The sequence below is a fragment of the Diadema antillarum genome, unplaced genomic scaffold, assembly GCF_040938485.1.
Source record: "Diadema antillarum isolate AM-2024a unplaced genomic scaffold, OU_Dant_1.0 seq00002031_RagTag, whole genome shotgun sequence".
NCBI classification, from domain to species: domain Eukaryota; kingdom Metazoa; phylum Echinodermata; class Echinoidea; order Diadematoida; family Diadematidae; genus Diadema; species Diadema antillarum.
The window spans coordinates 92,395-108,863 of NW_027272684.1; the positions used below are offsets into that span (position 1 = coordinate 92,395).

Here is a 16,469-nt window from a genome sequence, read left to right on the forward strand (position 1 = left end):
ATATGCCGTTACCATGGCAACGCATTGATCACCACAGACGAAAGATTACCTTTGCACATCTACGTACCACAGTGGTAATGTGTGCCAAATTCTAGCTAAACGCTTAAAGACTAAAGAAAGTTAGCTGAATCCACAATATTTTTGTATGTTTTTTGGTTTAAAAAAAGCTGTTACCATGGCAACGCATTGTTCATCACTGACGAAAGATTAAGTTTGCACATCTATATACTACAGTGGTCATGTGTGCCAAATTTCAAGTCAAATGCTCTAAGACTGAGGGAGTTAACTGAATCCACAATATTTTCATATGACTTTCATTCAAACTATGCTGTTACCATGGCAACACATAGATAAAGAATGACGAAAGAGTAAGTATGCACATCTACATACAATAGTGGTCACATGTGCCAATTTTTAAGCCAAATGCTTGAAAACTGAAGGAGTTAGGCTAATCCACACATTTTTGTATGATTGGTAAAAAAAAAAATTCTGTTGCCATGGCAACAGATTCATCACCACACACATCATATGTGTTTTGCACAAATATACATTACATTGATCGTATATCCCAAATTCAAACTGAATTGCTCACAAAACTAAGAGATTAGAGCAATCCACAACATTTTGTAAGATTTATATGAAAATCTTCCGTTGCCATGGCAACGCATTATGAAATACTCACAAAAAAAGGTCTCTTGCACATCTGCCTGTGATAGCGGTCACACATGCCAAATTTGAAGCTGATTGCTCAAAAAATGAGAAAGTTGTTCGATCCACAAGTTTTTATGAAAATATGCCGTTGCCATGGCAACGCATTATGCGATACTAATGAAAAAGGTGTCTTGCACATCTACCTTTGATAGCAGTCACACATGCCAAATTTGGGGTCAATTGCTCAAAAAATGAGAGAGGAGTTTGATCCACAACATTTTGCTAGATTTTAAAAAAAAATTGCCGTTGCCATGGCAACTCATTATGCAATACTAACGAAAAAGGTGTCTTGCACATCTCCCTTTGATAGCAGTCACACATGCTAAATTTGGGGATAATTGCTCAAAAAATGAGAGAGTAGTTCGATCCACAAGTTTTTACGAAAATATGCCGTTTCCATGGCAACGCATTATGCGATACTAACGAAAAAGGTGTCTTGCACATCTACCTTTGATAGCGGTCACACATGCCAAATTTGGGGTCAATTGCTCAAAAAATGAGAGAGGAGTTCGACCCACAAGATTTTGCAATGGACCGACCGCCCGTCCGCCCGACCGACCGACCGACCGACCGACCGAGCCGACCGACCGACCGACCCGACCGACCGCCGGCCACCCCGACCTCAGGATGATTCCTATATACCCCCCCTACACACTATGTGTGGGTGGGGGTATAAAAAAAAAGAAGAGCATTATTTACCATTTGTAGATGAATAAAAAACCCAGCTTTAGTGCTTCAAAATAATTCTGATGTGTGAGTTTGAGATACAAACAACCAGTGCTAATAAAGTTTTAAAAAAAATGTAAAAAAATTAATAAGTAAAAGGGCAAGTCCAAGATATTGTGCACCTTAGGTATGGGACATTCAGAGATTTCAAACCTCTGAAAAGTAATGAAAGAGCACTTGGATTTTACTGTTTATCATCAGTATGACAGGTATCCCTGAGAAGAATATTGTGATTAAGTTTGATGTCATTTGACCTTAGGTTAACATTTTATTAAGAAAAATATGGCAACTTATGTATAGGACCAGAGAAAAAGTAGATCTTTCAATGTAAAGTTTGAATTGAAAATCCTCTGAAAGTACAAATTGTTTTGTATATCATTGATCAAGTTCTGCTTTAGCAGTGAAGAAAGGTACAATACTGAAGTGTCTTTCAACAATGTTTCCCTGCAAAAGAATAAACTAAAGCATATTTTTATGGTGTTAATCTAATCAACAAAAGTACACGTTACATATGGGACAGTTGTCTTTAGTGAGTAAATGCATTCATGGAAATGATTCTAAATTTATCCATTATGCATTGCATAGACATGGGGGAAATAGTGAAATTTTGAGAATTTGACCTTGAGCAAGTACACCCAAAAGTTGATATTTATAGGCACAACTTCGTCCACTCTATACAAATGTATGCATATTATATGCCAAGTTTCATTACCTTACACAGTATTAAAGTTATGCTGTCCACAAAATTGAAAACAGACGGGACTGTAGACAACCAAAAAACATAATGCTTCCAGTGATACTTTGTGGCGGAGGCATAAAAATTGCTAAGCAGCACCATCAAGTCTGGATGAGCGTCAAGAATGCATGCACTTCAAACTGAATTCTCAAGATCAAATGATAGCAGTGCAATCAGCCGATCATCAAAGACCAATATTTACTACACAAGCAAGGAACAGCATTGTAGTTGCGTGACTAGAGATTTAGTTTCAGCAGCATATAAACCATCCGGCAAAATACGATTTCTTGGAAATTAGGTTAAGTAGCCTTCGATCGAGGAAATGTTATGTGTTAATAGGCCATGGCCAACAATGATGGAAAAAAGCATTTTTAGTGGTATGTGCTAGCACGTACATGTAATTCTATGAGATTGCCCAGCCCTAATCCAAGACAAGGGAATTATTGCAATTCAATGGGGTATTTACATTCTTTGCAAACGTAATCTGCATTCGAGAAATAAAATTGGTCTCATTATTTTATAGAACAAATGCACGCAAACAGATAGAATTTCAGTTTATGTTTCATGATCATGGCTTAACCCTATAAAGACTGGGCTATTTTGATGCCTCTCATACCTCTTTCAGGTAATCGTGGATGCGGATAATAGGAGCAATAAGTCGTAAAATTTTGATTACATGAACGGGAGAGGAGTAAAAAAGTGTGCATTATTTTGATGCTGCTATTATCCGCATTATTGCAGCATGAGGAGTAGATCGAGAATACATGAACGCGTTTCACGACTTATGCGCACTAACATTCCACAGTTCGGTCAAAGGTCACTCGATTTCCCGCACAACTGCAGATTGCTGAGCTTGAGCGAGAGCTGTGCATACACGTGAGTACTATATATCACCGGAAACATTACGTTATTATAGAGGCGTGCGCAGTAACCATGACAAATGCTCCCGTCTTTCGCACGGTTATATGAACGGGCGCTCGTGAAAGTAGTGCGCACTTCATGGGATATATGAACGCGATTTTGATTACTTCATCCGCATTATTTGGATGTAGATAATTGAACCGCGATTACCTGAAAGGGGTATCAGGCTCTCAGGACTGGGGGGGCTCATTCAGCACCCCCCCCCCCCCCAGATCTTGGCCGTTGACCGTGTGATTGCAAAGTCAATTGGCACACGGGTCACCCACAAGGTAATCTACAAAACTGAATGGGTAATTATTTTTAATAAATTAAGTATGCTAATTTCTGCATGAAATTTTAAAAATTGGCTATAAATCTGTAATTAAAGGTCCAAAACTCTAATTTTCGGTCTATGTACTCTTTGTAGGATTATTATTGAATGTACATTAAAACAAGAGACCCGCGGGTCTAGCCGTCACCCGAGTATCGCAAGTTCACCTTTCACGCAGTCACTAATCTAAATTATTCACAGCTCTACCAAAATTTGACCAGGCATTCTCAAGTAGAAGATGAAAATGTATAATGAGGGCCCTAATTTTTTAAGTTCCTTAATTTGGGGGGATTGAAGCCCCCTGGGGCCCTCTGGGTGGGGCATGGTGCCCATTTTTATAAATTGAGATCCTGACCCCCTAGGGATGCTACCTGCCAAGTTTGACGAAAATACATCATGAGGTTTTCAGGAAGAAGATGAAAATGTACAATTCAGGCCCCCATTTGGACCTTCCCAACCACCCCCCCCCCCCCCCCCCCAATCCCCAAGAGGGGCACCCGTGGATATCCTATGAACAAACTTGAAACTACAGTCATTAATGTACTCACTCATAGTATTATCTTAGCTCTATAACTTAGAGAAGATTTTTAAAGATTCCTTCATTTTGGGGGTTTGGGCCCCCTGGGGGCCCCCTGGGTGGGGCATGGTGCCCATTTTAACAAATTGAGATCCTAACCCCCTAGGGATGCTACCTGCCAAGTTTGGTAAAAATGGGTCATGGGGTTCTCAAGAAGGAGATAAAAATGTACAATTTAGGCCCCATTAGGATGCCTCCTCACCCCCCTCCCCTGGGTCCAAAGAGGGGCACCCCTGATTCTGCCATGAACAAACTTAAAACTACAGTCATCAATGTACTACCTCATAGTATTAACTTAGCTCTATCTCTTCTGGTTCTAGAGAAGAAGATTTTCACAGATTCCTTAATTTGGGGGCATTTGGGCCCCCTGGGGGGGCCCCCTGGGTGGGGCATGGTGCCCATTTTAACAAATTTAGTTCCTAACCCCCTAGGGATGCTACCTGCCAAGTTTGGTGAAAATGGGTCATGGGGTTCTCAAGAAGAAGATGAAAATGTACAATTTAGGCCCCATTAGAACCCCTCCCCACCCCCCCCTCCCCTGGGTCCCAAGGGGGGCACCCCTGATTCTGCCATGAACAAACTTGAAACTACAGTCATTAATGTACTGACTCATAGTATTAACTTAGCTCTATCACTTCTGGTTCTAGAGAAGAAGATTTTTACAAATTCCTTAATTTTGGGGGGTTTGGGCCCCCCTGGGGGCCCCCTGGGTGGGGCATGGTGCCCATTTTAACAAATTGACTTCCTAACCCCCTAGGGATGCTACCTGCCAAGTTTGATGAAAATCGGTCATGGGGTTTTCAAGAAGAAGATGAAAATGTGAAAAGTTTCCGCACGACGCACGACGCACGACGGACGCTGGACGAAGGGCGATCGCAATAGCTCACTTGAGCCTTTGGCTCAGGTGAGCTAAAAATGGCAGTATCAAAATTTTTTTCTTATGAATTTTATTGTTTTTAAGATTTCTTATGTATTTCATTATTTTCGACTTTCTGTTTTTGATTGTTATTTTCGGAAAATCATAGAAATCATCGGCAACACTATTCCGATCATAAACAACATGAAATTAATTGATTTTAATCAGTAAAAGTAAAAAGAAATGATACATTTATGAATTTTGATCAGAAACAGAATTTGCATTGGATTTGTACATGAAATCATGTTTTTGAGCAATTTTTGGTCTGACATGCACTTACAAAATATTGCGTGACTTCAGGACAGCATACCCGGGCGTCGCGAATTTGGTCTCAAAAGTTGCGCAAGACTTAAAAGAAGAAAGTCATGAAACATCGCGGCGCGAGAATTTTATGTTATAGATCTATTGTAAAAGAGGTCGAGGGGGGCCCCCAAAAGCCCCCCCCCCCCCATTTAGGGTTAAAAAAACATGACTTTAAATCACAGTGGTTGAGGGTCTAAAATGATGGGTGAAGGCAGAATGTTTACCAAAAATCAGGTCTATTTCTATAACTTTTGAGAGAAACTACCAATGAGAATGTATGAGAGACAGAGAAGACCTTAGATTAATGAGACCAAGACATTTTCTGTCTGATAACATTACAAAAACAGTCCAAATGATTTACAGGTAAATTCACGAAAACGTGACAAAAATTAGAGACATCACGGCTAAGGAATTTTCATGGGGAAAAAAAAGAAACTCAAGTAAGACTGACATTGATCACACAGCCAGAATGGATAGCACTGAGTCCCTGATGATCATCATCACATCAAAATAGGCGTTTTCACATCAGCCCGATGTTTCGAAATAGCGTGCTATTTTCTGACTTGGGAAATTAACCCAATCATGAAATAGCGCGCTATTTGATAATGTGCACACAAATTAGCGCGCTAATTGTATCGCTCTGATCAAGATAATTTCTTGAGTCCAACTTGGGAAATTTCTGAAATAGCGGGATAGTAGTGCGCTATTTGATAATGTGAAAACGACTCGAGAAATTAGCGTGATGCATCCCATCATGCCTAGCGTGTGTGACCCGATCGATCGAGGCAAACTGCACACAAATCATGAGGAATTTTTGGAAGTGCATACATTACTGATGCTGTTTGCACATGCTCAGCTGTCGAATTAGCTCGAAAAAATTTGGGGCTAATTCTCCTCAGGCTGATGTGAATAAGAAATGAAATAGCGCGCTAATTCGCAATCGCAAAAAATATCTCGAGCTTGGATTTTTATCGGGCTGATGTGAAAATGCCTAATTTGGAACATGTAATTGTTATCCACACATGACAACTGGATGTCTATCATGTCTAATTCTCTATATCGCAAATGAAAATTTACCAAATCTTGCATAATTCTACTCAAATGTATTGAGTTTGTGGTCAGCTAAAAACAATGACATTGACTTCCTAGTTTGTATTATAGATGTATTGCCTGCAAAATCTTGATCTGTGTTGTATGGAATTGCTTTAGACTTAAGACATTCTGCCACTTTGTCATTTCATGTCTGATTTCACTTATCACTGTTCCCAATTAAATGTAGATTGGACGTTATGTGAAATATATATCAGAAGGCAAATGGCAAGGATTTGCTCTACATCCATGGGGATCTGATACATCAAAGCCCCTAATGAATACAGGTCTTTCAAACCTTGAGGTATACATCATGCATATGAATTGACTTTGTAACTTCCTTTCTCAGGTTCAGTGACCTCATTTTACATTGTCAGTCACATCTTGTTCACTTCCAGAGGAAACTAATGACGGTCTTTTTCCTGGAAAACAGGCATTTTCATTCACCTATCAAACCACATAACAAATCGGCATCCTGCTTTTGTCAAAAGCTTCATACAATGCTTTTTCCTTTCTTCACCAGGAGAACATCAAAATCAGAAAAGCAAGTGAATGATGCAAGTAATCAGTGTGAGTTCATCGGGAGCATAGATGGTATACTTCAAAAACAAAACAAAATACTGATGTAATTCAGGGCATGACCACGAAAGGCAACCAACTAGCAGCTGGGGTATATGTTATTGAACTTAAAAATAATACAAAGTTTTGGTACCTCAAAAGTTTCCCTGAGTCTCCTTGTCTTAGTTTGTGTTTCAGGTTAAAGTACCTTTCATATAACTAACACTGTAAGACTTACTCGCCCCAAAGTGCTCTCATGTCTTAGTACTCATGCAATAATTGTTTCGTACAATACGTGTATATTGATTGTCGCGGTACCGCGTCGAGTCAAACTAACGGCTCGTTCGAATTTTTCAGAGCCCGCTCTGCTCTGGTACGAAACCATTATTGCATGATTACTAAGACATGAAAGCACTTTGGGGCGAGTAAGTCTCACAGTGTTAGTTATATGAAAGGTACTTTAACCTGAAACACAAACTAAGACAAGGAAACTCAGGGAAACTTTCGAGGTACCAAAACTTTATATTATCTTTAAATTGAAATTGAACTGAACTGAAATAATCCATGAAAATGCGCACACACACACACACACACACACATATACACATTCTTTTTTGAAAAGTCCATGGATGTGACAGGGTGTGTTCACACTGAAGTAGTCGATGACTCTCTTACCTGATGATTCTCCACAAAGTTGTTCAGCATGATGATTGCTCTTGTTTTCTGCTCCCATATCATTTGCCAAAAGTGACCCACTGTCCTTTCAAGAGGTCCCTGCACAACAAAACAAGTTACAATCATGATATAGGATGCAAAACTTTCAACATGTACCAATATGTAAAATACAAAGGCCTAATATCTGTCACTCCAGCCAAGGTAGTAGGACTCCATACAAAACTAACTTGCAATACAAAAAAAAAATAATAATAATAATAATAATAATCATAACAATAGTCTCTTCATAAGCAATGTTTGGGGGAAAAAATCCAAACAATCGAGAGATACTTTGAATGATAAGGATGTGAGTCTGTATTAGATCAATGTAATCATAAAGAAAGAGATTCCTTTAAAAACAACCAATAGTTGATTCATCAACAGTCAGTTCACATGAGCCTATGCAACGGGATTTCCATCTTTACAACTTTTCCATTTCCATCATATGCACAATTCAATCACACTTTTATTCCTTGGTCCCTTTACTTCTTTCAAAAAACCTTCTCACGGAGCATCACCTCTGAATTTGGATTCATATTTTAAGGTGTTTATGCCAGTGCAGCAAAGGAATACCAAAAGGTACTTACAGCAACACATTGCTGCTGATTGCTTTGATATTAATGTTATACTGTAAAAGTGGTTTCTTTCGCGGTGGTTTTATTTTCGCGCTTTTCGCGCTTTGAGGTTGAACCGCGAATTTAACATCACGCGAAAATATTTTGAACTCGTCGCTTGTATAACGCTATCAATACCGACCACGAATTTAAACACACGCGAAAAAGTCAGCACTGATGGAAACCGCGAAAGTTTCTGTACACGAAAGAAACCACTTTTACAGTATGCAAACTTGCATTATTCCATAGGTGTCAATGGCAGCCACAGTTAATATGCGGTCCACCTCTAAATCCATTCGTGTGAGCTGGGGGAAAAAGTGATGACTTTAAACAAAGATGCATTCTTGGAAATTGTTCTCATGAAAAATGTTTGCATAATTGCATATCTGTAGATTGGTAGCCTACAATCTAGGTAGAGGATGCAGCTATTGTCTATTGGCTGTCGCGCTAAACGTCTGATGTGGTGAGATTATTGTTTTTGCTAAGCGATACGTCTGATGCAGCGTGACTATGAACAGTGGAAGCATCCCCTGCCTACAGCCACTTGTCTTGCTTAAGTCGTTGTTTTCTTATTATTGACTATGAACTGGTGGTAGTTTTTAGTATGAAAACTGTCACCAATTCAAAATAGATAATTAGAAAACAACGACTATAGCAACAAGGCAGTGGATGCTTCCACTGTTCATAGTCTCTCTGCATCAGACATATCTCTTAATAGCGAAGATGATAGTCTTGCCACATCAGACGTTCAGCGTAACAGCAAATACAATAGCTGTATCCTCCGCCTAGATTACAGGCTAGTAGAGTTGAAGCACAGAGAAAAAACAGGCAGAGAAGAATAAAATGTTGCAGAAGAGTGCAGTGCGCTTTACCTGAGTGAGAATGTACTTGCGTTTGCTGAGGGGAGCCTCGATTAGACTGGCGTTGATGTAGTGGACCTCACCTCTCTTTAGGTGTATTCTTGTGTGATTGTCTGTATGGGCGGGGGGGGGGGGGGGGGGGGGGGACAAGAGTAAAAGTAATATAGAGTTGTACTTTAGGATATCTTCACTCTCATTTCACCTGTTACGAAGTACATAGTCAAAATAGAATATCTTACTTTGGCAGAGGTATTCACACACTGTTATCTGTATTAACCTTCAGAGTGCTACTCTGTTGCAACTGCTACAATAGACATATCATCCCCAGATAGTTGCCATGGCCTTTTATCAGCCACTATTAAATGCATGATAGACATTAATAAATGATGATGGCACAAAAGTCAAGACAAAGCCAATCACTCTTGCTTTAAATAGTTAAAGTCCCTTTTTGCAAGCAATCTTTAATCTACACTAACCTCATCACACATTATCCCCCTAAACAAACAAACAAACAAACAAACAAACAAACAAAACCCCACAACGACAAACAAACAGAAGACACATAAATCAAAGAAAGCTTTTTGAACATTGACACCTATACTCATCTAATGTCAATATTATCAAAGGATGCTTCTACTTACAAGGATGGATGTCACGATATCTGTTTAGGCCTTTATTTACAGGATCCTTAGCATCTGTTGTTAACAACTCATAGCAGCTACTCTCCTTCTGAATGTCCTGAAAAGAATACACATAGGAAGAACAGTTTTATTTCCAAGTGACGAAATAAAAGAAAAAAGTTCTGAAGGCATCATTTATACAATATCAGGTCTCTTTACCAGAATGAGTTAGACTGTCCACATGTATTTTGCATTTTTACACTCTGTGATATCTGTAACTACAAAAAAAAAAAAAAAGTGAATGTTTCAATTGTTGTGTTTTGTCCATGTAAGTCGTAACTCTGAACTGCAATGTATCACCTTTTTTTTTTTTTTTTTTTTTTTATGCTTGTTAGCTAATGAAACACGGAATGGTGACCTTGCCCTTGTGTTCCTGCACAGCCATAATGTGTGTTTTGAATGATGGGGAAAAAAATCTCAAGATATTTTGCTCCAGTGTTCAGGAACTCGCCACAGTGCTAGTTACTGCACTTTCTCTCAGATTATCAAGATAATTCTGAAATCATTGCAAGATTTCTTAGGATTTGGATCACAATGCTGATTGCTTTCTTTACAATGTAGAGGGATCTTTATGCCCACACAGATAAAAATCTCGAGATTTGTAATTGATTTGGCGATGCAAATCTCAAGATTTGTATCCCACTTAAATTTGCTTCAGTGTGAATACTAGTATTTACTATGGATGTATGTAACACTTATCCGTGCACTGCATTGTGCAAATAAGCAATATCTGTTCATCGTCACATAACCTTACCTCTTAGTCCATGGGCCAAGACCCGAAAAGTGGGTTGTTGGTACCATCTGAGGTGGCACAACCTTTTTGGTGTCAGTTTGTTTGTCGGGCATAGATATGCTTATCAAGCTATGATAGCATTTCCAAATGAGTAGCTTAGTCATAATAAATGAATTTTTAACCAATTTGGTTTCGTATTTATATCCCTATACTTCTGAATCGAAACTAAACCGCTATACAAAGAAGAGCACTGCCTTCTGTATGTCCACAGGTGTTCTGTTGTAAACGCGGTGTGCTTAGTCTTTATTCAAGGCAGCGAAGGGAATATCCAAAGGGTTATGATGTCCACAGCTGTCACGCGGTGCGCTTAGTTCTTTATCTAGACCAATGTACCGTTATCATATCTAAAGTTCCTCATAAAAGGGATTATCCATACTGTTTTTATACTACCCTATCAACAAATACATCAGTTTTAAACAAAAATCACTCTGTTCATTTACAATATCATTCATTATAATGTATCGTCGCCGTTACATTGTTTTTGCATTATCTTATATTGTTGGAGGGAAATAAAGCGACATTGGCGTGGTATCAGCGTTTTCACCGTAGCGTTTTCACCAGAAAATGATAAATGATTGAAAAATACGGTAAAATTCACTAGGAATTGCTTTTGTTGTTGTTGTTGTTTTTAGATAAAAGGATATACACTGTATCATACGCTTTGGATATTCCCTTCGCCGTCTAGAATAAAGACTAAGCGCTGTGGACATCATAACCTTTGGATATTCCCTTCGCTGCCTTGAATAAAGACTAAGCGCACCGCGTTTACAACAGAACACCTGTGAACATACCATAGAGCTGCATTTTACAGCTCTATGGAACATACAGAAGACAGTGCTCTTCTTTGTATGGCGGTTAGTTTCGATTCAGAAGTATAGGGATATAACAACGAGACCAAATTGGTTAAAAATTCATTTACTATGACTAAGCTACTCATTTGGAAATGCTATCATAGCTTGATAAGCATATCTATGCCCGACAAACAAAATGACACCAAAAAGGTTTTGCCACCTCAGATGGTACCAATATCTGGCCTGGCCCATGGACTATCTCTACCTACCACTAATGATAACCCTGCCACTACTTATTCAATATTCCAAGTTTACAACTCAATTTTGCTGGTATAACTTAATGTGCAAGGCATCTTTGGTTTGGGATTTTTTCCTCCTTCTTCTTTACCTGCCTTTGACTAATGTGTCTTGAGCTGCATTCATTATTAGCAAATTTATCATGTGGCAGTCTGACATTGGGAAAAAAATTGTTAAGAAAATGAGAGAGGACAAAGAAATGAGAAATTGTGGCTTATGGACATGGACAAGAGCACAAAAGGTTATGTCCAACTTAGCCAAGTATGGAAGGGAAGGGGGGGGGGGGCTATCAAAGAGAAATCAGCACAGATTGTGCATGCATGTTTGTGCATGTACCCTATGTATGCAATGTAGGGATGACATCATAATGCAACTTATAGAAAACAATCATCAAGAGGCATAGGCCAAAAAGCAAAGCAAAGTAAACCATATTATACAACACCTACGTTGTATTTAGAATGTAGGTATCCGATTGGTCGATTGCCCATCACGTGACATTTAGTGAAAGGTTCCATTGCACACTCTGGCTGTCTCAGCAGTGCAATTTTTTTTTACCAAAATGTTCCATTGCATGTGCTCTGATGTCACAATAAACAAACATGTGCAGCGCGCACTCAACAATTACAAGCGCGTACTTTTGTCACTCACTTTTGTAAACAACTCCGTTTCGCATAAGTACTACGTATGTACACATGTACATACACGTCGACTGCGACTGTGAGGCTACTCATTCCGTCTTTCACGGAAAATGGTTGCCATTTCTGTGCTAAGTTCAAGAATCTGTGAGTATCAAGTCTGTTGACGATCGAGGTGTTGTATAAAACAAATAGTGTATGGTCTTTACTCGTGCAATGGAACCAGATTTCGCACTCGGTGAAAGATGAGGCGCACTATTCAACTCGGCTTCGCCTCGTTGAACAGAGCGCCTCTATCTTTCACCTTAGCGCGAAAGCTTGTACCATTGCACTTGAGACCATTCACTATTTGTATACCATTTCATACAATAGGGCGGTGAGTTGGCTCAGTCGGTAGCGCGTCTGCCTCACGATCACGCGGCCCGGGTCTCGAACCCGAGTCTGGACTGAGCAATGTTGTGTGTAAACATACCGTCCCCTCTGGCAAGAGGCAAAACACTCTGTCCCTCGGATAGGACATAAAATGGAGGTCCCGTGTATGAGAGAGTCACAGCTCATGCACGTAAAAGATCCCGCTTCATTCATTCATCGAAAAGAGCAGGGTGTCTAACCCGGTGAAGTGGTCCCACCGCACATCCAACTGGACCCCATGGAAGACCAGCTTAGTGTAGCTGAATATGGGCTATCCAGCCATCTTCACAGATGGAAAATGAACAACAACAACAACAACAACAATACCATGGTACCATTCCAGATTGTGGAGAAAGCATACCTTGTGAGCTATTTTTGGACTCAAGTCAGATTTGTAGCAACCGTTTTGTAGCAACCAACACATAAACCTCATACGCCTGTGTCTATGCTACATGCAGGTGTCAAGAACAGAGAATCAGCTCTTTGCATTATGTCATACTGCATGTTACGCACATTCTTCTCATGTCAACAGCCAGAACGGTACAATTTTGGACCACCTTGCTTTCAAGCACTCTCTGGCATGGCACAGTACAGTAAGTTTTTGGTGCACATCAGGAAGTGGTCCACTTCTGGTGTGGTATGGTACGTGGTATGCTCAAGTTGACTATGATAGAATAAAGATGAGTGCACATAATGGCTAACTTTGCACTAGACTGTGCACATATGAGCAAGTCAAAGAATTTTAAAGATTCATGTTTCAGAAGTAGTGAATAGGACCCAGTTTACAGTGCGGGGCTGGGCCGAGCCGCGGCCGAGCCCAGCCTCAATTGCGGGGCCGAGCCCCGCAATTTTGTCCGTTTACACTGCCGGGCTCGGCCGCGCTTTTAATTCAAACCTTTCAACATTTTGTCGTAGTGGCGCTCTGCTTGTAAACAAACGCAATTTGGTATAGTCTGGTTTTCAGACCCTTTGCCAACTGGATTCCGTGGCGATGAAGTCGCCATTCGGGCAAAGGCCTTTGACGAAGGAAAAATCCTTTGCAGGACAAAACCACCTTAAACTATACTAGTTTTCGACGTTGAGGGGGTTAATATCCTGAATAACGAAATAGTACGGGCAGAGGGTTTGGAAGCCAGACTAAAATTGGCCGCGCATTTAGCCCAGTTTGCGTTTACACTGAGAAAAGGCCGGGCTCGGCCTCGGCTCGGCCGCGGCCGAGACCACCTCCAGAGCATGGCCAAATGCGCGGCCAATTTTGGCCCCGCATTTGGCCTTTTGCGCGTTTACACTGAAATGAAGGCCGGCTCGGCCGCGGCTCGGCCACGGCCGAGCCTCGCACTGTAAACGGGGTCCTGGATGCTCAGAGTGTACAAGAGCCATCGTGCATCAGACATTCTTAGCAAGTTGTCCAACCTGCATTCAGTACCTTGTAAATTTGACAGTTAAGGTTCAAATTTGACAACCTTACCACTTGTTCCTGCAAGCACTGAGCAGCAAATAAATTTTATTCATATAATACCTATAAAGGCAAGTCATCTACTTGAATGGTACAATAAATTGAAAGAGCTGTAGTAAGAGGTCTACTTGACAGAGAGCCAAATATTTACACTTGACGACACAAGCCCCCTGATGTTGCATATCCTGACAATATCCACTTATTTTGTGTTACAATTTTTTTTAATGATCAAACTAATAAAGAGAAGTTGATGATAAACCGATATTTGAAAAATAACTTCAGATGCACTGACGCACTATCTACCCCATTTAATTATATTCTCAACAGAACAATACTATCTGACAATAAACTTTTCTGATATGATCACTTATGAGCATCTCACTTCGTGTGACCTGTTCAAATACATATTTACTTACGGGCACATATTCATGGAAAGTTGGGTGGAATCAGAACCAGACAAGCGTATGTGCTAGAGTAATACAGTCACGAGTGTGTACCGGGGTAAACACTTCTGAATTAGGCAGCACTTGAACTTTGCATTTTGCCCAAGTGAAACAATGTGCAGAAGCAAGTAATGATAGTAGGTAAGAGCTACCATAAAAAGAGCCAGAAGTGATCCCAAGAACTCATTTAAAAAATATATTACTTTGAGGTTACACAATTTGGCAATCATAGCTTTGTGGTTGCCATCAAAGGTATCAGGAATGACAGCACCGAGCTTGGTACATGTACAGTCTATTACTGTAAAAGTGGATATGATGTTCTCGCGACTTATTTTTCGCGCTCTGCTGGGTAAGAAGAGTTTCGCGTGTTTTTAATTCCGCGGAATCAAGACATCAACTATGTACTGATACATATGGCAAGCAAAAATATTCGCATGCTTTTATTTTCACACTAGTTTCTGGTTGCGCGAAATGCGCGAAAATTTCAACACCGCAAAAATTTCCACTTTTACAGTACTGTATGCAAGCACATAGATCTATGACCTTCTAATATTCATTATTACAATGATAAAGCAAGACTGGAACAGTTATTGCTTGAGTAGACAGCAGTCATTATAGAATGGGTAGCGAGAATCCTGCGATCTGATTGGTCGAGAGCTATGTGTTCATTTTTACTGGCCACACGCTGAGTCACAGTGGTAAACATGTTATCGCGCACTTAGCAAGAGTACGCGTACTTGTAACAAAGGTTCGCGCACTAAAGCAAGCGTTCGCGCACTCGGCTTGGCCATGCATCCAGTAAAAACTTATGCATGGCTGGCCATGCATCCAGTAAAAACCGTAAGTACGGGTATGCATGCCCTTTACGGAAAGCCAAAAGGAAATGCATCCAGTAATTTTGTCATCGGGTAACACGATAGAAAACTGGGTTTTGACAAGAAAATTACCCATTCTATAAATCAAATGACGCACATGTCTTTTCGTGCGTCAGTCGGAATATAGTGTGCATGCGGTAACTATGGAATTTAGCCTAAACCCACTCGGCTTCGCCTCGTGGGTTAAGCATTCCATAGTTACCTTATGCACACAATTCCGACTGACGCACTCAGACCTGTGCGTCATTTGTATACTGAAGCTTGGGGTGTCCAAGTTTAAAAGAGCTAAGAGAACACTGTCTTGTTGACACACAGGCATATCACTGATTAACGAACACTAGATTTATACCCTAAATCCATTCTAGGCTTACATGTATATAATGGCTGGAATAAAGAGCATAAAATCAGAAACAGTCCAGAATCTAGACTTTTACTTCACAACCTCTTGCCAGTGACATCTATTGGAAGCATTTCTCTTTCTTGTTTGTTTGCTGTTGATTTTTTTTCCCTTTTTTTTTTGGGGGGGGGGGGGGCCATAATTAGGATATTTCCCACATTGCTGGATCCACCTGCAGCATTCAAATACATCCATGTGAGACTAAAATGGTAGTTTGCACAGGCCAAGTATGTTATTTGTAATACCAACAGGAGGAAGAGTTGTCTGCCCCCACCCCCCCCCCACATCATTTACCTACTAAAGAGTTAGGGAAGTAAGGGTGACTCATTCTTTTTTTCTTCTTTTCTTTCTTAAATTGAAGTGGTCTACCACCGATAACCCTGATGACCCTCTTATATCCTAACATCCTCCACGGGACATCCTACAGCCAATCCTCAAAAATAAAAATGAAAAAAAAAAATGCAACAAAATAGCATTGATATCAAATCACAGGGTTAAGGTGTTGGGCTATTACTTACTACACTGGCATGATCTGTGTACCAGGTGTAACGGCAGCATACTTTCTTGTTTCAACCCATTGTACATCACACCAACATGGGCCTTTAAACCCACTGGCGCACAAATCCCCCATTTTGTGGGATACATTTTGTATGTGA

At 40.2% G+C, this 16,469-nt stretch overlaps 1 protein-coding gene across 2 annotated transcripts in view; it reads right to left on the reverse strand.

Annotated features, from left to right (window-relative positions):
- Positions 1-16,469, reverse strand: part of LOC139713680 (tyrosine-protein phosphatase non-receptor type 1-like) — a 92,017-nt gene that overhangs the window by 51,233 nt on the left and 24,315 nt on the right. For both annotated transcript variants that reach the window (XM_071625384.1, XM_071625383.1), the window contains exons 2-4: positions 9,677-9,773; positions 9,048-9,148; positions 7,523-7,621 (exon numbers count right to left, since the gene is read on the reverse strand). In XM_071625384.1, the coding sequence (XP_071481485.1) occupies positions 7,523-7,621; positions 9,048-9,148; positions 9,677-9,773 (297 nt within the window). The remainder of the gene's footprint in view (positions 1-7,522; positions 7,622-9,047; positions 9,149-9,676; positions 9,774-16,469) is intronic.